We start from the raw sequence: 27,059 nt of genomic DNA, 5'->3' as shown, positions 1-27,059 counted from the left end.
AACACAAACACAATTCATGTGCTGGTCACACACCTCTGATAAGATATCCTTCACTGGGTGGGCTTCACCACCTACATTTGGATATTAGCATTGGTGAGGGATGTTAAACACGTGGCCGCTTCCTCCAGCAGCTCTGCCCGGCACAGACCAGTGCCACCCAGCATGGTTCTGGCTGTCTGCTGGAGCCCAGCTTCTCTGACTGGGCCAGGGGACACAGCTGCAGGTTCAGGCAGCAGTGGAGACAAGCACGTACCTTAGACACACGGGCACAGTCTGTCTGTTGACATTCACTATTTACATCCCTCTATTTCTTGTTTCTGACTCCCCCTTTTCCTTATTTTCCCTTGTGCCGAGGTCCTCAGATAACCTTACTGAGACAAATACTTCCACATACTACAAGTACATCCATCCATGACTGACGAGGTTTGGCTCACAGTGTTGGCTTTCCTAGCAATTGCTGGTCAAGTTTGTGTCATTGTATTTTCCTTATTCATGGTGTTGCCCTTTTCTTATATCCTTTTGCATCTGAAAGGTTCTTGACCAAAAACACTTAGAGGAACTGAAGCCCTCTCCTCCCACACACCCTCAGATACATTTCTACCTTTTCTTGAAATTCAGTAAACACTTCCCAAACCCTTTATCTACCTAAAAAGCAGACAAATGATAACTCAGCTCTGAAGAGGAAAAAAAAAAAAAAAAAAAAAAAAGCAGCTTGCCTAGAGAGTACTGGAAAATAGTATATAGAAGGGCTTCAACAAAACTGTCCTCTCACTGCTAGTACTTGGATTTACACTGGTGTGTGGTTGCTGCTCATGCTCTGACATGTTGCTGATGCAGGCTAAAGGATAAACGCTGCTATGTGACATATCAAGTGCTTGTAAAACATACATTTTCTAAGAGGGACGGGAGAAGAGCTGGGCAGGAGGGGCTGGAGGACTCCCATCACTTCTTCACCTCCCTTAACATCACTGCCAGCTGTCTTTAAACAGTAAGCTGCAAATGATTCCATTCACAAATTCAAAGGTGTTACATTACCCTTAACACAACGACGACCACTTAACACAAGAGCATCAGAAAGTACATACACTTTTTAAGCATCACTGAGGCTTACTAATGAGCTAGAGTAATGTTTTATATGGGATAGCACTCTAAATCCTAGCCCTCTTGACTTCACATTTATTGAAGACAGTTCTATTTGGTATGACACTGAGCATATACTGTAACTCTGGGAACCACAGCTGTGACTTAGTTAATGATCTCCATAAATCCTACTTAAACAGAGACAAGAAAAGAATTATGCAAATGAATTTCTGTACCACATGTACATGATAACTGAAATTATACCAAAATAAGCTTCAGTATATGAACACCAATACCTTTTATATTTGCGTATGTGAAAAATGGGGAAGCAGGGTTGGGGTAAAGACAGTTTAAATTTTTATTTCAGAAGAGTTAAGATACCAAAAGTTGAGAAGTTTCTTATAAAGGGAAAAGATGACGGAAACATATATACAAAGAGGGATGGTTAAAAAACACAAGACAGATTCTCAAATACAGCTGTGAATGTGATCAATAATTACTCTCCGAAACAGATCTTTTTAGAATGATGATTAAAGCCTGCTTCTTTCAAAACTGCTTCTTTCTCAGCACGTGCACCAACCAGTCACACTTGGCAGCTAGATAAAATGTCATCCATCAGTCTCTTGTAGACCCAAGCATCACCTTTAAGCCGTTGTCTCCTGATACCAACTACTTCAGGTTTACTGAGTTGACATACTTCTAACTCAAACTTCATAGTTACTTTGCCAAAATCTGACTGCGTTTGGCATTTCAGAGTATAACTGTACAAAACAAAGGAGAAATAAAATCATTTAATTGTTTAATGTTTGTTTTGAAATACCATTTTGAATGAGTAACAGTGCTTTACAGAAATTACCCTACTGGTATTCACGTTACTAAGAAAACAACCCATAGTGAAGTCAACTGAGAGTTTTGAATACATCAGTCCTACAGTGCTGTCATTTGTACCCAAGTACAAACAGATGACAGTAAAGGCCTACCCCAGCCATGGGAACTGCTGCCACAGACCCTGATTCATGGAGCACAGAGCTGGAAGGCACTGGGGTGTTCCTGCATTTTACCTAGAGACCGGTTTCCTCTCTGCAGAGACCACTGCTGAGAGGCTGGCTACAGCTCGACTCTTGCTAGTATGAGAAATGGAAAAACTGATTCTGAAATTTAAATCACCACACTAGAGAGGGGCTCTTCTCTGTAGTTATGTACCTGCCCACATTTTGAGCTTGAGCATCAGAGGTCCAGGCATATTCTGACATACTGGACAATTAAATACTCAAGCACTTCAGAAGATACATATTAATGAGCGATGCAAGACATTTATTTCATGCATTGGAAAACTAGCAAATAGATATTAATTTTTGGATCAAAAATAGGAATTGACACTAGTCTGAGTACTTTATCTCATTAGCAAATCCTAAAATTTAAAATAAACTTGCACAAAGCATGGATTCTTTGCAGCTTTTAAAAATACACTGATCTCTTGGCCAAATATTTATGTTTTTACTGCCAATAATAAGGGTTACAGGTATCAACATTACCCTCCCAATGTGTCTAACTTGTGTCATAACCAACCTTTTATATTTAAAATTTCACAAAGAATAGACAAAACTCACATCAGCTTCTAAGTGTCACCTCACCATTACTGTTTAATATTTGTCAAAGAGCTCTATGAGACCTCATGTAACATTATTTTGCATTGTGTGGGAAATTTTCATCACACATAAACATTTAATGTTCTCTATACTTTCTCAGAAAGCATCATATTTCACAGTGTGGCCAAGAATGTAAATTTAAATACTTTGCTTTATCAAGGACTAGGGTACTGGCTATTTAGATGTGTATATGCAGAAGTCATCCTTGTTTCCACTTACCCCTTTTTAACATACTCCACTTGCTTCTTTGAAAGGACGGCGATTATTTCATTCAACAGTTGGTCTGGATTCATCAGCTGAGTAGTGGTAACATTATAGTGTGCCTAAAAGTAGTCAGCCCATTAAAAAAAGTCAAGAAAAGTCATCTTTCTCCCCAAACTGAAGATATTATGGAAACTTTTCATACAGAAAGCTTCAGAACATATAACCATATTGACAAGAAGGCTTCAAATCCCTATTATCATTAAGGCACTGTAGTTAACAGCAGAAACACTAGAGGTGAACTTCTGGACAATTAATATCAAAGCATGCACAATCTCTAATCCGGCATAAAATCCAAAGCAGCAGTGATGGGCCAGGGCAGCAAAGAGTCTTATATATAACCGGAAGTAATTGCTTGACAGGATACAAAAGACAGACAGAAGACTGTGCTTAAAGCACCCTTTAGTTGGGAGATTGTCTATCCTTTATTGCTTAGCCAAGACGGTGCTTCTAGTATCAAGTAACACACACGGTTCCATGAGGCTTTTCTAGCCTTAAGGCATCACAGCATTTAAGGAAACAAGGTTATTTACTACCCATAAGTTTATGATTATAGTTTTGTTTATCTCAAGGTTTAATGCTGCACATAATAGACTTGTCCACTAAGTGACTTCTTGAACTTCTCTTTTGAAGAGACAACTTCTGTTCAAATATAAATTCCATTTAAGTGATTTATATGGCACTGTTCACTGCATGGAAATGTCTAGTGTTATGCCAATGCATTTATAATCTAGAAAAACTAATACCAAACCTATGAATCAACTTTGGTAGGTAGAAGTTATTAATTTAATGTTAAAGTGTTCTGTGCAAAGGAACTTTTTATTCTAAGGCTGTTTAAAGAACTAGTAGTAATAAACTGGTTTGGATGAAGAGACATCAAAACTTTGAAAATCAAAAATTATGCTGACAGCGTCAGAAATTCTTTTACAGGCTGCAGTTCTTTAGGTTTTAAGCTTAATCTCAGATTCTCCTGAATTCTAAGAACTGTCCTGGAATACCTTCCCATATATATCACTCCTAGAATACAAAAAATGAGCAAGGGATATAATCAAAACTCACTTTATGGCATCAGAGGGAGAGCTAGCTTTATACAAAAACGTGATTAAACATTTTCAGCTAGGGCTCCCCTTTAAACCCATCCTGTTTCCCTCTTATTTGATTATATGGCACACAAAAAGCAATGGTCAAATCCCCCCCTTGATGTGCTGGCAACTTGCCTGAGCTCAGACTAGCACTGACTCCCCTGGCAATAACTGGTGCAATTATCACAGTAACAGAAATGCAGTAAGAGCAACTGCAATTTTTCTGTAGAGTGCAGGCAAGTCAGACCACAGAAGTTTTCACAAGGCCAGTACTAAAGGTACTGGATGTTTTCAACAACTCTCCTCTATTTCCACATCAGATTTCCCCAGCAGCCATACCTTAAGTTTCCTTGGCTCATCTCTAGTGGATCGTTTCTTTTTGCTCGGCGTAAGCATTGTGATCACTTTATCTAGGCCTCTTTCAAGGCTTCCAAATATCTTGGCCTTTCTCTTCTTTTGGCTGCTATCCACATGAGCTACGTTGAGATCTAGTTCCACTGAGTGACACCTGCTAAAGAAAAAAACAACAATGTAATTAGCTGTTTTATGTCAGTATTCAGAAGCTAGCTATATCAAATACATTATTACAGTATTACTGGAGCTGACAGAATGAAGTAAATAAAACCAAGTGTAGTGTATTAAGAGAGTTTCTATTTAAAAGTCAGTTGAGCTTTAAACTCAGAGATTTATATGAAAACCACACTCTAGGGAACTGGAACAAGAAAGAATTTACATTACAGAAAACAGGAATGAATTCTGAATATAATTGACTTCTAGTTTTAAAACTTTTTTCTGCCTTCAATATTTTCCAGTGAATATAGAACAAGGTTTTAGGAAGGTTTTAACCCAGATAGTGGGAATACAGCTTGCTGTTGTAAACAAGGCTTCCTAAGCTGTTCATGGATTAAGGTAGCACTGCTCTAAATCAGAAATGTATACAAATAACTGGACATTTACCTTCTCTCAGGAAGAACCTCAGCTGCTGTCAGTTCGTTTGTATTTGCTGGATTTTTGGGTTTCTTAATTGGGGTGACTGTTGTGAACTGGCTCTCTGAAAGAAAACATTCAAGCCAAAACAGGTCAGGTATGTTTTTGAAACAGGATTTTTTCTTAATTCAGGATTTCTTGTAATTAGTGATTTATTTTTTAAGATCAGCCCCCATCTATCTCTGGCCTGCATCTTCAGAGTAATAAAACATATTTTTAATATAACAAGACTATCCCTGCTACACAAAGTAAAACTGAGGCTGAATTCCCTAGATCTCTACAAGTCAAGTCTTTGAGTGACCATGCAGTTCGGTATTATGAGTTTGGAAGAAAAGAGGATTAGAAGTGCTTTCTTGCTCTGCCACTGGTCCTATGATAAATACTGAGGAATTTGCTATGTTAAACAGTTGCATTCCAAACCAAGTCATTTCCTTTATATGAAAAGGTGTGAATGATATAGCCATGTTTAATAATACACACTACATATTAGTATAAAAAGTTCCACTATCAACACTGGCAGAGTTGTTTCAAATGTGCAGAAGTAAACCATAAGTGAAACTGTCCATATAAGAGCTGTTACAATTGAACCATATCTAAATGCTCCAAGTTTCAGTGTTATAGCACTGCATTTGGCCCCAGACAATGATGATCTCAAAATTACTAACTGCTACTTCCACCACTTGCTATCCCTAGGAATTACTCCTACCTATCCTGAATGTAGGAACATTCAGTGAAACAAAAAGTTTAGTTTAACTCTCAGAAATATCTAACTAAAATGAGCCAGAACCATATTTCTGCATTTCTCAATTCAGAAGTACCTACTTTAACCTTTTAAACTTACCATGAAGAGAAACATCACAAGTTACCACATATAATCTTAAGACAAAAATCAAACTTGTACGAACTACTAGCCATTAAATACTTCCTTAAATACTTAACGAAGGACAGTGATGTGTTCAATACCCTTTATAATGTAAGTCATCCTGCAATCACCTAGTGTTTCTCAACAATATCCCCTATTATCTAGAACAGAAAAGTCTCCTGTTGTAAGGAGCCCTTAGTATTGAATGACAGAATTAACATTTACAGAATCAACACCAAAACTTTAGTTTCAATGGTTGAAGGAAACAGTAAGAGGTATACAGGATGTGCCAGTTTTTATAAGAATGAAGGCTGAGGATAGACATTTTTGGAACTTAGATGAGCTGACATAATGTACGCAGGTTTCTGTGGTCCATCACATAACTGTAAGACTTCACATTGTTAACAGAAGTACTTTCACTGCCACTCTGGACAGGTACTGTGAAAATAGATAGGCTACCATGAGAAATCCAGCAGTTAGATTTCTTTTAAAAGCTAAAAGCAATAAAACCAGATGACTAAAAGCATAGCTTTGTTTTCACTCAAGGTAATAGCAAACAAAAAACAAAGAATGAAGAAATCTTCTAAACCTTCATGGGAAAGCAGAAACATATGCTAGTTTTAGGAATACAACACTTGATTCCCAGTCAAGTGCATTCAAAGGCACATTCACATTAAACTGTAAGAAGTAATGACTTCTGTAATTAACATAAGAGTATGACTCCCTGACATATGGTTAAACCTCTTGCAGCACATTGTCTGATGTACAGGCTGGTGACTGTATACTGTGACAAAACAAAAGTCTTACAGAAACAGATGCTTTGGATACACAAATATTGTGTTCATATTTTAATTTACAGTATTCCTAAGCAACACATGTTCTTGGTTTTCATTTGTTACACACAACATACCTTTGCAGGCAGGTACTTGAATGGATATGCCTTGTCCTTGCTTCTCTATCTGACTCTTTCCGAGCGGAGTCTTTGGTGCAGGAAGCGCAAAGGGCATTTCATTTTTTAACGCTGACTCTGTATCAACATTCTCTTTGTTTGCATGCTTCTTTGATGCCACTTTTCTTGTCACTGGAGTTGACAGTGTGAATTCCGTATTATCCAGTTGAGCATCATGCCTTGAATGCTGCCAGAGATGTAACAAAAAAAACATTTTTTATTGTATTCTGATCACATTCAGGGAAGTTACTGACAAGGAAATTCTAAAATCTAAGCAGGTCAGACACAATGGTTATAGAAGTATTATACACTACTCATCTATTGAGCAAAACAGTTAAAATCTTCAGTACCTCCAATTCCCTCCTACAATGACTTGATTTCTGACAGATTGAGTCATTTGACTTTTATCTGATCATCTAAATTCTCCAGCTTCCATATTTAATAGTATTTATTCCTCACCAGCTAATCTAAACACAGCTATGAATTTGCATTTGGTTTAAGCTTATAAATTTGAACTGCTTCACTGTGGATTTTCTTGCCAATACTGAACTTCTTCCTGTACCTTCAAAGACCAGTCCAGCTCTAGCCTAGCTCCAAAATCTCATTAGCTATGCCTTATTTCCCAATGTGTTTTAAAATCCTATTTGACTCATTTGCTTATTCCTTTACGTGCTGTTTTTATGCAAACTAAAGGTCACAGTTAAGGTTCTCATTAAATTAATCGTGTTTAATATTAATCATTTTAATTATTTAGCTGAGCATACTTCTTTACTCAGTCTGTAACTTTTTTTGGCCATGGAACACTAAATGTTGAAATATTTAATAAGTGTTATGTACAACGAGAAAAAGATTTCTGCATTAAGAATTGTTTGGTTTTTTCTTTAAGGAACTAACACTAGTTCTTCAAACACCTGCTTTGTTCCGTGACTACTTAGAATAAACTCTTCCAATGGAGACTCTTCAAACAGTGAAGCTGCATCAGAAAATTCCATGGATCCAAATGCATACGGCATTTCACTCGAGTCTGGTGCATCTCCATATGTCACAGTTTTTTCAGACTGAAAAGAAAGATTCGGTTGAGATTTCATTGCAGTATTAAAAGTGAGATTTCATCAGAAGAAAAATCAGTAACATCTAAAACTGCCTTTTTTTTTTTTTATATATAAATTCCTAACAGCTAATGGAAATTCCCATGGCAGCAGCCTATGATATGATCTTAATATTGCCATTGTAGATTTGTCAGTTGATTTGTCAATTATATCAAGAGCAGATAGGAAATTATTCTCAAAGCACATCTTTCCCAACCAGTGTCAAGAAGAGTAGCAACTCACACAAATACCTGCCTTTGATTTCAAGACTTGGACCATGAGCTCTTTTCATCAAAAGCCAAATAATAAGCTGGAAAGAACCCCAGAGAAGAAGGCAGCGAAGGTTGAAAGGGGGACAGATAACAGTAAACACATCACATCCAAAACATGTGATTGCAGAATCCACAGTAACACTTGAACCAGCATTCAGAAGACTTCACCTACATGCAAGCCTAGACAAAGTATGATTTACTAAATCATACAATTCACAACTTCACTCAAGATTTCTCACTTTCATGTCTCACACCACATTCAATAACAATATCACAGGATCCTTAGTTTCTAGTTTTTGATTTCGGGAGCCCCTTTCCCAAGGACTTGTTTCATACCACTTTGCTGAAGTCACATATGATACATAGTCTGTTATGCAGCACTACTAATCTTAGGAATCTCATCTGTATTACAGAGCAGCTGGATGAATGAACTGAAATAATTTACTTTCAAGTGAATTAGATGCCTAATAATGTATTTACTTTGAGAGCTTGTCTTTACAGAGAATAGCATGTTCGGCTAGCTAGCTAACATTTTTATACAGAAGTTCAGAGGTCAAGGAAGGAATGGCTTACACTAAGTCTGAAATTTTACTGAATGCTTTTGAGTTTGTCAAGCATAATTACTGCTGACATTACAGATAGCTGCATACTACATACGATATTGCAAGCAATTTAGCAACTTCAGACAAATTCTGAAGCAACCTATGTGCACTTTTCTGCCAAAGCACAGGAACAAAAATTAAGAACTAGCTACACACAAAAGCACTTAAGATTCGAATTCCTCAGGAAAAAAAAAATAAAAATAAAAAATGTTTCCTTTACTCAAAATAACCTGACTCCTCTCAGAGATTCTGTTCAAAAAGGAAGCAGATGAGGAGGAACAGGTCTCTGCCCTTTAACCATCCACTTATATAGTATCCACGTCATTTCAAAGTAGGCTGCCTGGATGACATGCCAGGATGTTTCAGAAGACCTTCCTTACTAAGCCAAAAAACTAACAAGGTACAAAAATATTTAGTGACAAATACGGAAAAGTAAGAAGGTTGCCATCACAAAAGGCAATCTGGAACACTCACACAGGCCAAAGAATGGGCTATTTTGGTTTCAGGAGCTGCTAAAGGGAGATTCTCTGTGGTACTCCCAACTAGTTGTTCCAGTAGTACTACTTTGTAGTAGCAGCCCAGCTGGCTAAAACAAACAATGAGGAGACTGAACTGTTTAGAACAGAACAATTCAGTCAGAAGGGGCCTTCAAAGATCATCAGTTCCAACTGCCTGACCACTTCAGTGCCAAGCAAAAGTTGAAGCATATTAACGAGGTCATTCTCCAAAAGCCTCTTGAACACTGACAGGCACAGAGCAATGACCAACTCTATGAAGCCTGTTCCAGTCTTTGACCACCCGCTTGGCAAAGAAACGTTTCCTGGCATCTAGTCTGAACCTTCCAAGGTACTGTTCCCACACATCCTTCCACTAGTTCTCAGTGGTCAGAGGTGAACACCTCCCTGTGTGCTTCCCCTCCTCGGGAAGCTGCAGGGAACAATGCAGTCACCCCTTGGTCTCCTTTTCTACAAACTACACAACCCAAATGTCCTCAGCCTCTCCTCGCAGTACATGACTTCCAGCCCTTTCACCAGCTTTGTTGCCCACCTCTGGATGCTCCCCCTTGGGTGGGCTGACCGGGCTGTGTCTCATGCACCCCAACACAGGTTTGCCCCCTTGGCTGCCAGGGCTCACCACTGGCTCACATTGAGCCTGCTGCCACCAGCATCCCCAGGTCTCCTCCTGCTGAACTGCTCCCCAGCCACTTGTCCCATCTGTGCCCAACCTCAGCACTGCTCCATCCCAGCACAGCACCCGGCATTGCCCTTTGCTGAACTGGATGCCAGTGCTGATTGCCCAGTGCTCCCATCTGTCCTGATCCCTCTGCAAGACCTCTCCTCCCTCCAGGGAGTCAGAGGCACTCCTGGTTGAGTATCATCAGCAGACTCCCTAAGGATGCATTCCACACCTGCATCCAGGTCATGGATAGAAATGTTGAGCAGGACTGGCCCTAGGATGGAGCCCCGGGGAACACCACTAGCTGTCTACCAGCCAGTAGGCCCATTCACCACAACACTCGGCTCTGCCACTGAGCCTCTTCATCACCCAGAGCAGTGTTCACCTCTTCATAGCATAGCTGGACTAGAAGGATGCCATAAGGACAGAATCAAAGTCCTTGCTAAAATCCTGACAGACAATGTCTGTCACCTTCCCTTCATCCAACATGTAGGTGAGCTGGCTGCATACATACTCTCTTACTGATGATTAGGGCATCAATCTGCTTTCCCAGGCAGAACTTTGTTGACATGGAAACGTTTTTATCAGAATGTTGTCCTGTTGAACTCTGAAACTTACCTCTGGGCCTGCTGAGGGAGTTGTGCTGGCATGCTCTGTTAGCAATGGAACCCGTAAGCGAATGCGCTTGCCACGAGCCTTCTTGGATTGAAGCAAGAGATATGTTGCTGACAACTGGTCGTAATTCCACTAGAAAACAAAGGTATTTAGATGTCTTTGGAAAAGTTGTAAGTAGACGGTAAGCTCAGCCTTCTGAAAAGTTTTGCATTTCTGATTTTTTTTTCCACCTGACGTGTAACACTTAAGTTTGATCATGTTCAGATAGTTTCAAACTTCAGCTGATTCACACAACACATTTGAAATATAGAAGACACTTCTTCGTGCTTGAAACTTACTGTATAATAAAAACATTAAGAGTGAAAACTAAGGCCAAGACAAGAATCTTTGCACAGAAGTGAATGGCAAAGCCCCTGTTAATTCAGATTTGCCTAGTATTTCAACCAGACTCTCATTTTTTTTGTGTCATGTTCCAGCCTAACCCCAAGCAACATTTATTTTTGGTATGATTTTCAGCAGCTTGACTACAATGAGTACCACAGGTATAATTGTTGACAGGCTCGCAGCATAGTATTGCTAGTTTGAATTAGTTATAACACATTAGAAATCCTCCAGTAAAGGACTGTGTAAATGCCACAAACTTAATTGAGAGAACTACTCTCCCTTATTCAAAATATTCAAATTCAAGGGACAATTTTTAGAATCAGGTCCACCTCATGTTGTAAGTCTCTTCTACCAGGTTAGAATATCACCACTAACACATTGGTACAATTCCTCTACAGCTAGTCAGCTCAGCTTTTGACATTTTTATTCCAATGGGACAGGAACTGATTCACTTTTTTCAAAGTTTGTGAAAAGTAATTCCCCCACGCTTATTTTATAGCCTGGCTGAGCGATGCACTGAAAGTTTTCCCTCCGCTATCAGAACATTTCAAAGCACAGAGTTCAGCCAGTGCATGAAATCTGTTGTTCATCCAGACATCTTTAGGGCGAGTCTATTGTGCCTTTCAGAAATTCATAAGGATATCAGCATGGTAGAAAATATCAATAAGGCTTAGGAAACACAATGAAAGGAGGAAAAAGAAAAGGCAAATTTGAGCTTCAGAGCTGTACTGACAGATCTGAAATTCTGTGGGGATTCCGTAGGTTGGAAAAGCACAGCAAAACTCACGCCTGAGAATAAGGGACCGTGAGGCTGCCAATGCGCTAAGGTTACTTACTGTATCAGCATGCTTAATTACAACAAAGTAACAACATGTATTTCTTACCTCTGATATTAATTCCGATATACTCTCCCTGCTCTGGTTGTGAAACACGGAAAGCTCTGTCACGCAGTCCTCGTCAAGGTGTCCCTGCTGCAAGAACACGCACTACATTCAAGCACGAGGCTTTCAGGTTGTCTCACTGAGACACATCTGACCATGACACTGTTGTGATATGCCGCAGGCAGAGTCCCTAATTATCCAAGATTTCACATTTTGTATTTTAGTTAGCATCACGGCTAAATGTTGCCGTGAGTAAACGGAGAAAGTCACACAACTTCAGCAACTTCAGCATCTCGGCCCTCCTTGGTGAGAGGTTCTGAACTCACATAGGAAAGGCTGTGTGCAGATGAGATTTTTCACTTGAGTGGAAGCTACACTTTTATCTCTTCTTAAATATGCAAAGCTACATCAGGCATGCACGTCTTTGCCAGAGCCGCTTAAAACCGACGGTGGGTGCGTGTGCAACCAGCTGTTCTTTACCTAGACAAACAGCGGCACCCAGTGGCCAGCAGGAGACATTGGCTGCAAATGAGCATCAGCTGCTCATCAGCACTTGGTGACAGCTGGAATTTCCCCCAAGCCCCCACACTATCCTCAACTCACACACATCAAAAGAGTTGAAGTACAGAGAGGACAAACATGCTTTCAAAGAGGTCAGCTTGTTGGCCAAACGAGCAATTCTCAGTGAGAACTAGAATTAAGATAAACCATAAGCATGTCCAAGAAAAATAATAATACTTGTTTTTTACCCCCTAAACAAAAGTATTGACCAAGGAGCCTGGAGAATCAACTGGTTGCTCATATACAGAAATTCTGCACATTTTGATGAGAAGCTAGCTGTTTTGCTAATTAAGCATCAACTACAGAATACAACGACAACACACCTTGAAATGCCTCCTCAAAAGAAATGGCAAAGAACCAGTACCGTTGTGACAGCAAATAAGATTACATGAAATGCCAAGGAACCTCCTTGGCAAGTGTACTTACTGGGTATTTACTTTGCCAGTGGACAGCATCTGAATAACCTTCCATGAGCCACGGGTGACTTAACAGATGCTTAACTGTAATCCGCTTCTTTGGGTCCACCTAGTGGGCAGGAAGAATCAAGTTGTTACACAAATCTGTGAGAATAGAAGAAAAAACTTATCTTTTATTCAGACCTTCTGGGTGCTTAGAACGGATAGAATAGAAACCAACAATGTTTCAGAACCCCACCAAAAGGAAGGTTAAATGTCTGAGCTGTGAATAACAGTTACAGCACCTATGGTTACAGTACATGTTCCAGTAACATTCTGCAGTGACTACACTGCCTAGATGTAGCCTGAAGGCATATTTAATATGCTCAGCTTCATTTATAAAACATCTCATTTATAAACACTTCTTAATTGTGCTGTATCAATAGAACACCCAAATGCACGGTGCTTCAAGACTTCATTTAATTATTTACATTTTAATTTCTATATCCATGAACTACTATTACATTCTTGCATGAGAATTTTCTGCAGAAGACAAGGCTAACCTTTCCTTCAAGGATTCAGACATATAAGAGTTAATCTTCAAACACCAAATATTTTCTAAGTACTTCATAGGAGTAGTATTCTGACCTAATGAAATAGCATTTTGTAGACCTATCTGAGTAGAAGCAGCACCTTTACCTGTAGCATTTGGCTAAGCAGCAGCGTACTGCTAGGAGAGAGCCACTTTGGAATAGTATATTTTCCTCTCTGTGGAAAAAAAAAATAAAGAGGGTGTAGAATGAGCCTTGAATAGTTAGGTCAAACAGGATTATTAAATTACTTAGGTGATAGTGACATCTCTCTTCAGCAAAAAAGGAAGAACAGCCACATGCAAAAAATGTTTGAGAGTTGAGATAAGGACAGGGAGATCACTCACCAGATACCGTTATAACAAAAACAGACTTGGTGTAATGAAGATCAATGTAATGTATTGACAAATGGTAATAAACTAGAGCAGTGAGAACTAAAAACCTCCTCCCTCTGAGCAATGCAAGGGAATAGGTCAGTCCATAATGCTTTGTCCCTGCTGCTCCCTACACCTCCCTCTCTGTCCCTGCTCCCCATGGGGTCCCTTGCAGGGGATGCCGTACTTCCCAAACTGAGCCTGCGGGGGCTGCCCACAGGCAGCAGCTCTTCAGAAACTGCTCCAATATGGGTCTGCACCATGGGGTCCATCCATCAGGAGCACGCTACTCCTGCAGATGCTCTCACCAGACCTCCTGTTCCATCCTCACAAACATGGTTAGTGATATCATTAGAAACAGATGGTGGGCAGATTTCAGATTTCACAGTGCAGCTTTACTGGGAAAGTAAGGCATCAAATCCACATGATCTGCATGTGGATCCAAGGAGCCCCATTACCCATTTTGCTTTTAATATATCACTACAGATCAGGACACAAGGTAAAACAAGTAGCATCTCCTTGACTGAGGACAGTGCTGGAAGGCAAATGCCTCGCAAGAGCTACCAGAAGCATAAGATCACTCCAGAAGTATTTTCTTCTTGCAGGAGCTATAGCACGTACTTGGTTGTCTTAAGTATTCCCAAATGAAGAGATGTGGAACATTCCAGGGAAAGAAACAACGTGTGCAAGCGCTGTGATCCTACTTCCAACCACAGGACCATGTGGGTTGGGAAAGACCTCTAAGATCAGCTGATCCATCCTTTAACCTCACACTGCCAAGCCCACCATTAAACCATGTCACCAAGCACCTCATCTACATGGTTTTTGAATGCCTGAGTGTTGACTCAACCACTTCCCTGGGCTGCCTTTTCCAATACCTCTCAACTCTTTCAATGAGGAAATTTTTCCTAATAGCCAAGCCAAACCTCCTCCAGAGCAACTGGAAGCCATTTCCTCTTGTCTTATTGCTTGGTGCTGGGGGACACCTGTCCCCATCTCGCTAGAGCCTCTTTTAAGGTAATTGTAGAGCCTAGATTCAAGCAGCAGCCTTCCAACAGCCTTGAGCTGAGATTACAGTACATTTCAGCATCTGTAACCTGTGAAATTAAATTCCACAAGCATGTCTAAGTGTCTCCATTTCAAGCAATTTTCATCTCGCAGCCACACAGAATTAAAACAAATTCAGAGCAGAAATAGCAAGCCTGCATCTTAATAGCTGCGAGGCTTCCCTCTTCCACTGCACTCAGACTGAGTTTTAAAACTTGCTCATCTCTGTTCACCTCAACAAGTTCCACTGGCCAATGTTTCACCTCTCCAAAGAATGCAGCTCCTGGTTCTCGTGAAGTGAGGCCTCAACTCCGCAGAAACCATCCTTGAAGACTCCAAAAGATCTCCTGTCCCCTCCTACCACCACAGTCCTTGAATCCTCTTCAGGATGCTCTACTTTCCAGTCATACCAATCTCTTGGTCAAGGAAGGAGAAGCAGGTAGAGGAAGCCAAAGACCTCAGCCAACACAGCTGTTCCACACTCCGCTGGCTTACTGGAGGCTTTGTGAACAGAAATTTGCTGGCAGCCTGCAAGTTGTTTGTGGAGATGTCTACAGGATGCCAAACAGCAGCTGTTCAGCTGTACTGGGAGGAATTTACAGGGAAACAGAACCAACAACTCAGTGCTGTTACTTACTACTTATTCAGCCTTTTCTGTTGGAGGCAATTTATGGGGTCTTGCATTTCCTCCTCATTCTGGACAAAGAAGTGCTGACAGACAGCACACTGAATGTAAGCCAGGGGTGTCTTCTGGCAGAAAAGATGCCCAACACTACCGTGGGCTGAATTAGGAAGCAGCACCAACACACCAGGGGGCTGAGCCCTCTGCTCAGCTCTTGTTGGATGACATTTACAATGCTGCACCTAGGTTTCAGCCCTCTTCAGGAAAAGCATCGAATGGAAGAAAGCTCTTTGCATGCTTATTCTGGAGGAGGAAATCTCAATATCGGTGGCAGAATCCTGCCTTTCCCAGAGAGGAGAATAGCTGGTATTCAAGAACAGTCAATCTTGGAAAATCCGATGGCAGATTTACGGTTCTGTCACAGCATATGGAGAAGGCAGATGAAGGATCCCCCCCCCCAAAATCCAGCCCATTGACAAGAAAATTCTTCTTCTGAAACTCCACTTGCTATCATCCACCAGTTGCACCAGGCTAGTGTACCGGGAAGGCCAATGGAAGAAATGCACAAAATGCTAGGAAGAGCAGCAGAAAGGGACAAAATTCAGCACAAAGGCCTTTTTACCTTAGGCAAAGCCTAGCAGGTTCTGTCACCAGAAATGCAAACCTCTAGCAACACTCAGCCATGTCCCTCCTAGCACAACCAACACCTACCATTATCCTCCTGTAGACTGCCATGACGTTGTCATCATCAAAAGGGAGAAAGCCACACAGCAGAGCATACAGCAGTACACCCATGCTCCAAATATCTGCCTAAAAAATAAAAGTGCGTAGATGTTCACAAAGCAGATGTATACAAAAGGGCTTCATGACAGACCATATGGTCCGCCCTTGGCAAAGTCCCCACACACTTCATGAAGAGTAGGCTCATCTTGTTTAAAAAAAAAAAAAAAGAAAAAAAAAGCAAGAATCAGAGGCCAACAACAGCAGTGCAAAGCTATGAGAGCAAACAAAAGACCGACTCCATCCTAATAGCAAAGCAACTTAAGAAGCTTGAAGGGATTCCCGTTACAGCATTTTGGATAGATTAACAAATGCAAATTGCAAGTAGTCCCAGAGTTTCAGGTATGAAATCAAAGCTGAGAAACCTCTTCACATTTTCTGCGCTCTGTTTTTTACAACATTGTGCAACAAAAAGGGATCAAGTCTTCATGCACAACTTGCAAGCTAAAGAAAAGCCTGACAAATCATTAGAACTTTGAGATTGCACAAAAATTTGTGACAAGTGAGGAGTAATTGACAGAGGACATTGCTCTTTCAAAGATTTTGTAGTAGAAGAACGTTGCTGTTTTGTAGGGCACTAAAAGATAGAGCAACTGGTGGAGGTAGGTAAGGATTAGCCAGAGATAAACCAGCCAGCTACCTGACCTGTGGCCAATGGTACTGTTTGAGTCTGCGACTGCTAAGGCTAGTTGAGGCAGCTGTGGGAAGTACCAAAGTAATGCTGTCCAGGGGCATTCAGGAGGGAAACCAAGTGAGCATACCCCAACTTCACTGCCTTTACAAACAGGGCACCAGAGGAGAAAAAAAAAATTAAAAAAAAAAAAAATCACACACTAAAACTCTGCTACATACCTCTGATCCAATATATGCTTTGCCCTGAATCAGCTCCGGTGCTGCATACGCTGGGCTTCCACAGCAGGTGTTCAGATGGTAATCAAGGCCTCCCTAGAATAACACAGAAATCGGAATAATCACACTGAAGCCTTGGCTCTAACACGCTTTATGTCATCTAGTACTGACACAGTAGAAGCATCAGAGGCTCCCTCTTTTTCTGCAATGCATCTATGTTCACCTTTTATTTTGCTTTGTTGTAACTTACGGATTTACTAAGCAAATAGTCTAAGACCATAAGCATCTAAAACCACAAACATGTTCTGATCCCAAACTGCTCCTTTGTCTATGTTCCTTGGCAAGATGCATTCTTTTCCTTAGCTCCTCATCTATTAAGATGAATTCCTTGTGCAAACGTGCAGATAAGAGATACAAACCTGTGACGAAGTGATCTAAGAGCTACTGAGCATGAGGCTAGATGGTTATTTATGACAATATTTAATGCAATAACTTTTCAAAGACCCACTGATAAAACACTTCCTTATCAAAACCATGTTATTATTTCACATGCACTGTCTTCTACACAGATCACAATAAGATGATGTTATTCCACTGAACTGATGCTCTGTTGGTCCTGATTACCAGCATGATGCTCTAACTTGCTCTATTGAGTCAAGTAAAACAAGCTGAGGGTGAATAACTCCCTTGGAATCCCTAAAACTGTCTCCTCGTTACATTGATCCTCACCAGCACCCACCTTGCATGTTAAAAAGGCAAACAGAAAAGGCTCCTCAAAACTGTTTCTAGGATCAAGAAACAATTCAGTACAAACACACAGAACCAGAAGATCTGCATCTGTCACCTGTATAAACTTGTTGGTTCTATCCACAATATCCATCTCCACAAAAATCTTTTGAAGAAAGACATACACAGGTGAAAAATGCATGAAGGAAAAGTGCATGCCAATCTGATATTACGGGCCCTTGTATGAGACAGAAGGTGCTGTACATACCAGATGATCTCTGCCTTAGATTACAAAAATATCAGGTCTACATGAAGAAAACGATTTAACAGACTGCTCAGAGCCACAGCTGTTAACTGTTCTCTTGCGCAGTTCAGTCCCTTCCAAGGAAGCAGTAATTGCATCCCAACCACATCAATGGCTTTACTTTAGGGTGTTTGGGCAAGTCACTGCATTGCATTCTGTGGTCAAACGCGCATTTCTTTGGTGCACATAGTATTGGATCGAGCAGATACTCTTACCTTTGGCTTTGCACAGAGCCCAAAGTCTATCAGCTTCAGATTATGTTCCTCGTCAATCAGCAGATTTTCCTGGTGAAAGAGAAAGCAGCAAGCAATGCTTTTCAGCTGAGCATCTGAGGAACCACCTTTTCTTTTTTTAGGGCTTGGAGATGGCACGGGATAAAGCCCTCAGACACTGCGTCTGACTCTGCTTTGAGCACCAGGTTCAAGCAGAGACCGCTGCAGTCGCTTCCAACCCAAGTTATCGTATCCTCCTCCGGATTCACCAGCTCATTGTCTAGAAGCCAATTCCTTGCAAAAGGCACAAACAGCGCTTTCTTTTTTTTGGAGAGAAGCTCTTTGGAGACAAAGATCTCATCAGCTGTCTGGGAAATTGCCTGAGCTCCAAGGGTTTGCTTTTCTCAGAGATATCAGCATCTCTAAAAAATGTAAAGTTCTAACCAGTTTCTGGAGAAACACTCAAATCTTCCAACCACTAAAACAATGCTTAATCTGCAAAGACAGAGAAGCTATAGGATGGGGCCAGTAGCGTGCATCTTATTCTGCACCCTGTCTATACATATCCTTCATTTAAGCTATCAGACTCTGTTCCTTGAGGCACAAAACCATGACAGTGTGCACAACAGATTGACACCATCAAGGCTCTCTCCAGGTGCATACTGGAACAAAGAGCATAACAGAAATGCCTAACCAACATCCAAATTAGTTCCATATCTCTGGTCTGCTCCCATTTAGAGCATGAGCAGAGAGTCACAGAACGGTTTGTGTTGGAAGGGACCTTAAAGATCCTCTCATTCCACTCCCCCTGCCACAGGCAGGGACACCTCCTGCTAGACCAGGCTGCCCAAAGCCCCATCCAGCCTGGTCTTAATCCACAGCTTCTCTTGGCAACCTCTTCCAGTGTCTCACACTCCTCAGAGTAAAGAATTTCTTCCTTATAGCTAATCCAAATCTACACTCTCAGTTTAAAACCACTATTCCTTGTCCTATCCCTACATCCCCAACAAAGAGTCCCTCCCCAGCCTTCCTTTGGCCCCCTTTAGGTATTGGAAAGTTGTTAAAAGGTCTCCCTGGAGCCTTCTCTTCTCCAGGCTGAACAACCCCAACTCCCTCAGCCTGACTTCATAGGAGAGGTGCTCCAGCCTTTCATCATCTCTGTGGCCTCCTCTGGACTTGTTCTAATACTTCTGTGTCCTTTTGCTGGAGGCCTCAGAGCTGAATGCAGTACTCTCAGTACTATGTTCTATTTCAGAGGAAAATCCCTTCTCAGGGTCAGCCACATCCGGCTCAGCTGAGGCACACAGTAGCAAGCAGAAACAATACATTTCCAGAAGACATCAGATCATTTGTTATTGTTTACAAAAATGCAACTACTATTCAGGCTTACTGGTTTGAGGTCCCTGTGGGCATATCCCTTACTGTGAACATAAGCAATTGCTGAAACAATCTGCCGAAAAAACACACGAGCTTCCTCTTCTGAAAGACGGTCCTTGGAAATAATGTAATCAAACAGCTCTCCTCCAGGACAATACTGCAATAAGAAGGTAAAGCGCAAAAGAGAATATGTTTAGAGCATATCCAGGAAGTCTAAGTAGCAATGAGATCACAGAAAGCACTGGACAGCAGCTGTAGGACTCTCTACATATTCCCTTTGCTTTATCAGTATCCAAAAGTTTGGCATGGGTCACCACTGCAGCAAACCACACAAGCCAAGAAGTCTGACCCTTGCCTCAAATTTTGTATCCAAGACATTACACTCTTGTCATGGGTGGTGCAAATCACCCAGGAGATGACAATCACTTCGGAGTTCTGGTGTCTCACAGACCTTGCTGGTGCTATTTTAAAATAATTGAAATGCGAGGTAGGAATTAAACTTATTTCACTTTTTGTGAACACCAAAGAGTGGCTTTTACGAGAAGACAGAATATGTATTTTCAGCTTAATGTTTAAAGCAATGAATCTTGAACAAACTCATCAGTTAGGTAACCTCTTAAGAAATGCATCATTTCAACTTTACTGTTATATTATCGCATACTGCTAAAGCAGACAGATCGTGTACTGTAACCTCAGGCGTGGCAAAAACACTATTTCTTACCTCTAAGACCATGAATATTTTCTTGGATGTCTCTATTACATGATACAACCGGCAAATATGTTGGTGACTTAAATTCTTCATGGCATCAATTTCTGTTTTAACACGAGGCAAGTCATCCTAAGAGACCATGAACATAAGGTATGAATTTGATGACTACTTTGACACAACAGTAAACTATTGCAGAAGTCAAAATTTCACAGCATGTTTCTGACAGTAAATTATTCAACATTAACTCATCTACAGCTCTTCCATTCCCCCCATATAATCCTGATCAGCAAAACCTGAAGACATAAAATAACTAGTGTTTTCATCAGCATTTTGTTTGAATTATTGTAATAATTTTCAACTTCCTCCATTTTACAGCGAGTGAATACTGCCCGCTTCACAAGAAGGCACAACGTTTCCGGTGCTTTGTTAACAACATTCCTTGAACTCTACAGCATCCTTTAAAAGGCAGGAGGGCTAGTAGGCAGCATCTTTATGTACCGCACCCCCTTGCACTTGAGAACTGCACAAGAAACAGATGATGCTATCAAATGTTAAATGTTTTTGACTTACCCCTAGAGCAAGCTTGTCCATGATTTTTATTGCAACTTTTTCACCGGTAAGAAGATGTCGTCCAAGCTTTACCTTCGCAAACCCACCTAAAAGTGAAAACACGGACATTTAAAGCTCAGCGCGATAACATGCTTTCATCCTTTTAATCCCGCTTGCAGAGCAGAGTACGCAGCACGAATTGCGTGCAATGCCCTCATTAGAGGAAGAGGCGATTTGAGTGATGGGCTGCCAACTAGCTTCAGAATCCTGCTCCAAAATTCACGGGCTTGAAGTCACTCTGTGCTCAGACAGCTGCCAGAGCGGCCAGGCAGGCAGCAGGCAGGTGTCTTTGCTCAGAGGGCACTCCTACCCGTCCCAATCGTTTCGCGCAACTCGTAGTACTTCAGAATCTCCTCATCGCAGCTCACAGACATCCTGAGGCCGGCGGGCGCCTGCCCTTCTGCCCGGCACCTGCAACGACAAAGCGCCACGCGTGGCTGCGCTGCCCTCACAGCACGCCCCGAGGCGCGGAGGGGCCGCTTGCAGCACCGGGACCCACCGGGACCCCCCCGCCGGGCCCGTGTCCCCCCCGCCTCACCGCTCCGCCACAGCGCCCGGCGCGGCCGTTGCCGTTTGAACCGCCCGCCCCGCCCACCCGCCGGCAGCACGCGGCCAATGGCGGCCGCCGCGCGGCGCCCAACGGGAGGGAGGGAGGGAGGGAAGGAGGGAGGGAGGGAGGCGCAGCGGGGCGGCCATGTTGGGAGGGTCGGCGCTGCTGCTCTGCACCCTGCGGGGTCTGGGGGAGGGTGGGGAAGGAGGAACATGGTGATGCGCAAGGCCAGGGGGCCTGAGGAGATGGATCTGTGGGTCCTGAGCGAGTGGGCAGGCATTGCCCATCACCAGGCTGGGCAACCAGATCCAGTGGGTGGCACCCCTGGCCATGGCAGGGGGAGTGGAACTAGGTGGTCTTTGAGGCCCCTTCCAACCTGAGCCACTCGACATTTCTATGACTGTAGGATTCCGTGATTCTATGAAGAAGACCAAGACACTGTCTGTGGCAGGGTCACAACTCTTTATTGGGATGACAACCACATTTGCCCTGCTAAAGGCGCGGGGGCCTCTTGCAGGGCTGGGGAGAGTCCGGGTCGCTGTCGGCTCTCCTCTTCGGGGGGCGCCGCGGCCCCCCAGGTGAGCTGTCCCTGCCCTGGCCAGGAGGAGAGGGCCCGTGGCTTGTGCCCGGCACCGCAGCCTGTTCTGCTTCCTCCTCTTCAGGCTCTGAGAAGAGCTCCTCCTGCTCCTCAGGGATGGGTGCAGCGCGCGGCTGGCCAGGACCCCCAGGCAGGGCGGCACTGGAGGTGCTGGGCAGCTCCTCGATGTCCGAATCCTCCGCGCTGCTGGAGGAGAGCAGGCTGGTGACAGGAGTGTCCCGGGGGGAGGCAGCAGGGCTGGGGGTGGCCTCCGGGCTGTCTTCGGGCTCCCAGGTGTCTTGGGAGCCCTCGAGGTCCACCTCAGGGCCGTTGTACACGTAGAGCTGGCTGGCAGGACGCGGTTCCAGGAAGCCCAGCTCCTCGAGGTACTCCTCGCTGCACGTCTCCTCCATGATGGAGATGAGCCGCTGCACAAAGCTCACCGTGTGGCCCTGCAGCAACGGCTGCAGCTCCTGCACCAAGGCGTGCTCATCGAGCCCACAGCGGCACAGCCAAGCGACGATGTTGGCCTCCAGCATGTCCTGGTCCCACCAGGCAGCGTCGAACAGCTCCCTGGCTTGCTGGCGCACCCAGGAGCGCAGCGGACCCAGGACTTCTAGGTGCTCCCTGAAGAGCTCTGCCCATTCCTCGGGCGGGAGGCCTCTCACGGCAGGCTGGGGCATGGGCTCTGCAGCCCCCTGCTCGTCCTGGGGGCTGTCGTCTTGCGCCTCTGCATCGGGGGCCACCTGCACCTCCAGGAAGTCGTCTTCCGCCCAGATGGAGTAGCGGATGGAGGTGATGTGCTGCCTGCAGAGGGGGCAGGTGCTGCTTCTCTTGGCCCAGCGCATGATGCACCCGAAGCAGAAGTGGTGCACACAGGGGAGGACGTAGCTGGGCTCCTTGGGGACCCCCTGGCACACAGGGCAAGTGATGTCCTGGGCCTCACTTGCCATGGTGTCGGCTCGCTGCAGCGGGCTGGGGAGAGCTGCAGATGGGGAGCTGCTTCCCCTGGCTGGCACCGCTGCGACAGCTGATGTGCGCTGCAAGAAGGAGAGAGGTCAGGGTCAGTGGCTGAGCCAGGGCAGGCAGCGGCAGTGCCCCGGCCCCTCAGCAGGACAAAACCCCAAGCCGAGCCCCGGGGCACGTGTCCCCGCACAGCTCACCTGCACTGCTGCGAGCACTCCCTCCACAGCCCCGGCTGCCTGAGCCAGGCAGGGCCGGGGAAACGCAGGCACTGGCTGCGGGGACGGGCACCGAGAGCAGTTGCCGACGGCCCCACAGCACAGCTCCAACAAATCTCCCAAGAGATCCTTGCTCGGCACTCCAAGCCTCGCACACACGCTCAGCGGGAGTCCAGGCACGAGCCAGGCTGGGCCAGGCTCTGCCGGCGCCCCAAGATAAGCAGCGAGGGCCGTGAGGTCACAGCCCATTGCTGGCTGACCTCACAGCCCATCGCTGGGTGACCTCAGAGCCCAGCGCTCTGGGTGACCCCCAAAAACCAAAGCACGTGTCTGAAAGCACTTGCCAGACATTTGGTGAACCCCGGCAGCTTGGCTGCCATGACCACTTCACTGGGAGGCCTGTTTCAGTGGCCAAGCCCCGTGTTGGTGTACAATCTTCTCCTCGCTTGCAGCCAGACCCTCCACTGTCCCATCTCCTTGCCATTCCCTCGAGTTTTGTCAGTGGCCCCAGAGAGCAGAGCTCAGCGCCAGCCCCTCTGCTGCCCTGCTGAGGAAGCTGCTGGCCGCCATGAGGCCTCCCCTCAGTCTCGTGCAGGCTGAGCAAACACGCGGACCTCATGTGCTCCTCATCCATCTTACTCTCCCGATCCTTTACCACTTCGAAGCCCTCCTTTAGACACTCTCCAATAACCTGATGTCCTTCTGTTAGTGTGCTGCCCAAAAGTGCACCCAGGACAGGACTCGAGGCGCTGCTGAAAGAGCGCAGAGCAGAGCACAGCAATCCCTGCCCCCGCCCAGCTGGCGATGCCGTGCTGGAGGCAGCCCAGGATGCTGTTGCCCCTCCTGGCTGCCAGGGCCCCTGCTTGAATCCCGTTCAACTTGCCATCGACCAAAACGCCCAGATCCCTCTCTGCAGGGCTGCGCTCCAGCCTCTCGTCCCCCCGACTGTCCATACAGCCAGGGTTGCCCCTTGCCAGGCGTGGAATCCCTCACTCGCTCTTGCTAAACCTCATATGCTTGGGGATTGCCCAGCTCTCTGCTTTGTCAAGGTCTCTCTGCAAAGCCTTCCTCCCCTCGATGGAGTCAGCCACTCCTTCCTGTTTAGCATCATGCCTAAACGGACTCCATATGCCCTCAAGTCCTAGGGGGGCTCCCGTGGGGAAGGGGGCTGTTCCTCCTCAACAACCACTACATGTTTTGATGCCCTGCTTCCCAGGACATGGCTGAACATCGCTCGTTGATGGGAAGTAGAGAATATTTCCTTTTCCTTCTCTCTGCGCTTCCCCGCGGACTTATTGTTTCTTTTGTTTCTTTTTCTCCCCATTCCCCTGCCCTTTAATTCAACCATTCTCATCTCCAGCCTCTTTGTGCTGTATTTTCTCCCCCAATTTCATAATAGCCACTCTTCTGGGTTCGCAATAAGTGAACTAATTTTAATTCCTACCTCGCTTTTTTAATTATTTTAAAACAGCATCAGCAAGGTCTGTGGGACACCAGAACACCCTTATATAACACCCAAAGAATTGCCATCTCCCTTTGGTGATTTGTACCACCGTGCCTGCTGTTTGTCATCATCGCACCATGCCCTGCTGAGATAGCTTGGCTTTGTCTTGCTGCCCTCCTTGTAGTTACGAGAAGGCTGCCCTGAGGCTCCTCTGCAGTCTGACCAAACATCTTTGCCTCAGCCCCTCCTCACTGAGCAAGGGCCCCAACCCCTGAGCATTGTGAAATTGCCTACAATGCATTTCTAAGGATCTCCCTAATGGGTTTTTGAAGACAAGATTGAAATTCTTCCTCCGTGGAAAGGAACCCATGATGGAGCAAAACACAAGTTTTCATACAAGCATGTTGGACGTGCTTATGGTTTATCTCATTTCTGTGTCTCAGAGAGTTGCTTGTTCGGCTAACAATTTGACCTCTTTGAAAGCGTTTGTCCTGACCGTCTCTCAGTTGTTTGCCAATGCCTCCTGCTGGCCACTGGCTGCCGCTGTTTGTCTAGGTAAAGAACAGCTTGTTGCACACGCACCGTCAGTTTTAAGTGGCTCTGGCAAAGACGTGCATGCCTGATGTAGCTTTGCGTATTTAAGAAGAGATAAAAGTGTAGCTTCCACTCAAGTGAAAAATCTCATCTGCACACAGCCTTTCCTATGTGAGTTCAGAACCTCTCACCAAGGAGGGCCGAGATGCTGAAGTTGCTGAAGTTGTGTGACTTTCTCCGTTTACTCACGGCAACATTTAGCCGTGATGCTAACTAAAATACAAAATGTGAAATCTTGGATAATTAGGGACTCCGCCTGCGGCATATCACAACAGTGTCATGGTCAGATGTGTCTCGGTGAGACAACCTGAAAGCCTCATGCTTGAATGTAGTGCGTGTTCTTGCAGCAGGGACACCTTGACGAGGACTGCGTGACAGAGCTTTCCGTGTTTCACAACCAGAGCAGGGAGAGTATATCGGAATTAATATCAGAGGTAAGAAATACATGTTGTTACTTTGTTGTAATTAAGCATGCTGATACAGTAAGTAACCTTAGCGTATTGGCAGCCTCATGGTCCCTTATTCTCAGGCGTGAGTTTTGCTGTGCTTTTCCAACCTACGGAATCCCCACAGAATTTCAGATCTGTCAGTACAGCTCTGAAGCTCAAATTTGCCTTTTCTTTTTCCTCCTTTCATTGTGTTTCCTAAACTTTATTGATATTTTCAACCATGCTGATATCCTTATGAATTTCTGAAAGGCAAAATAGACTCGCCCTAAAGATGTCTGGATGAACAACAGATTTCATGCACTGGCTGAACTCTGTGCTTTGAAATGTTCTGATAGCGGAGGGAAAACTTTCAGTGCATCGCTCAGCCAGGCTATAAAATAAGCGGGGGGGAATTACTTTTCACCAACTTTGAAAGAAGTGAATCAGTTCCTGTCCCATTGGAATATAAATGACAAAAGCTGAGCTGACTAGCTGTAGAGGAATTGTACCAATGTGTTAGTGGTGATATTCTAACCTGGTAGAAGAGACTTACAAGATGAGGTGGACTCCGGCCTTAATGTGAAGCTGAAAATTGTCCTTTGAAATTTATTTTTTTTTTATTCTACTGTATAGAATGAAGACTTGGGATAAAATCTTTCACATAACTGTAGCAGAAACAGACTTTTAAAGTATGTGTTCTACTTAAAATGGATAAATTTTGGAGTAAACATTGTTGTTTGTTTGTTTTTGTTTGTTTGTTTGTTTGTTTGTTTTTCAGTTACAGGAAATACAGGAAATAATCTGAATAATCTGCTCACAGGAGGAAACAGCTTGTCCAATTAAGTTTTGGCATTTACACCGGCCTTTACTAGGGGACTTCTATTGCCTTATAACTTATTCAGGCTAATGGTATTATGCTGCAAACCTGGCAAGCATTTTTCTTGCAGTCCTCATAGCAGTTGTGATACTGAAAATCACACCAAATGTTGATTAAAAAAATTTTTCTTGTTGTCCTCCCAGTCAACTTGCTAGCAGGCAGCCTGGGAAGAGGAAAGAACTCGACTCCGTGTACGCACTACACAGAAACAACTAAAACATTGGTCTGTTATCAGCACTACTTCCATTAAAAATCTAAACATAGCACCGCATGAGCTACTATGGACAAAATTAAATCTATCACAACCAATCCAGCACATACAGGAACAATGTCAAACCTTCCTGGCCCTGAGTTGACCATGAGGG

At 43.9% G+C, this 27,059-nt stretch overlaps 1 protein-coding gene across 1 annotated transcript; it reads right to left on the bottom strand.

Moving 5' to 3' along the window:
- Window positions 1–1,663: 1,663 nt before the first annotated feature.
- Window positions 1,664–21,417, bottom strand: MELK (maternal embryonic leucine zipper kinase; the record flags this gene model as incomplete). The annotated part of the gene is made up of 17 exons (XM_084304677.1): window positions 1,664–1,841; window positions 2,949–3,052; window positions 4,412–4,580; window positions 5,030–5,123; window positions 6,832–7,057; window positions 7,782–7,928; window positions 10,627–10,755; window positions 11,892–11,978; window positions 12,876–12,974; window positions 13,544–13,612; window positions 16,189–16,287; window positions 17,110–17,202; window positions 18,352–18,420; window positions 19,739–19,882; window positions 20,447–20,563; window positions 21,005–21,090; window positions 21,354–21,417. 17 exons carry the CDS (start codon window positions 21,415–21,417, stop codon window positions 1,664–1,666), a joined length of 1,974 nt encoding a protein of 657 aa, XP_084160803.1.
- Window positions 21,418–27,059: the final 5,642 nt, after the last annotated feature.

The sequence above is a fragment of the Netta rufina genome (assembly GCF_964035555.1).
Source record: "Netta rufina genome assembly, chromosome: Z".
NCBI classification, from domain to species: Eukaryota; Metazoa; Chordata; class Aves; order Anseriformes; family Anatidae; genus Netta; species Netta rufina.
Note: the sequence above shows the minus strand (reverse complement) of the source record. Positions and strands in the feature narration are given on the sequence as shown.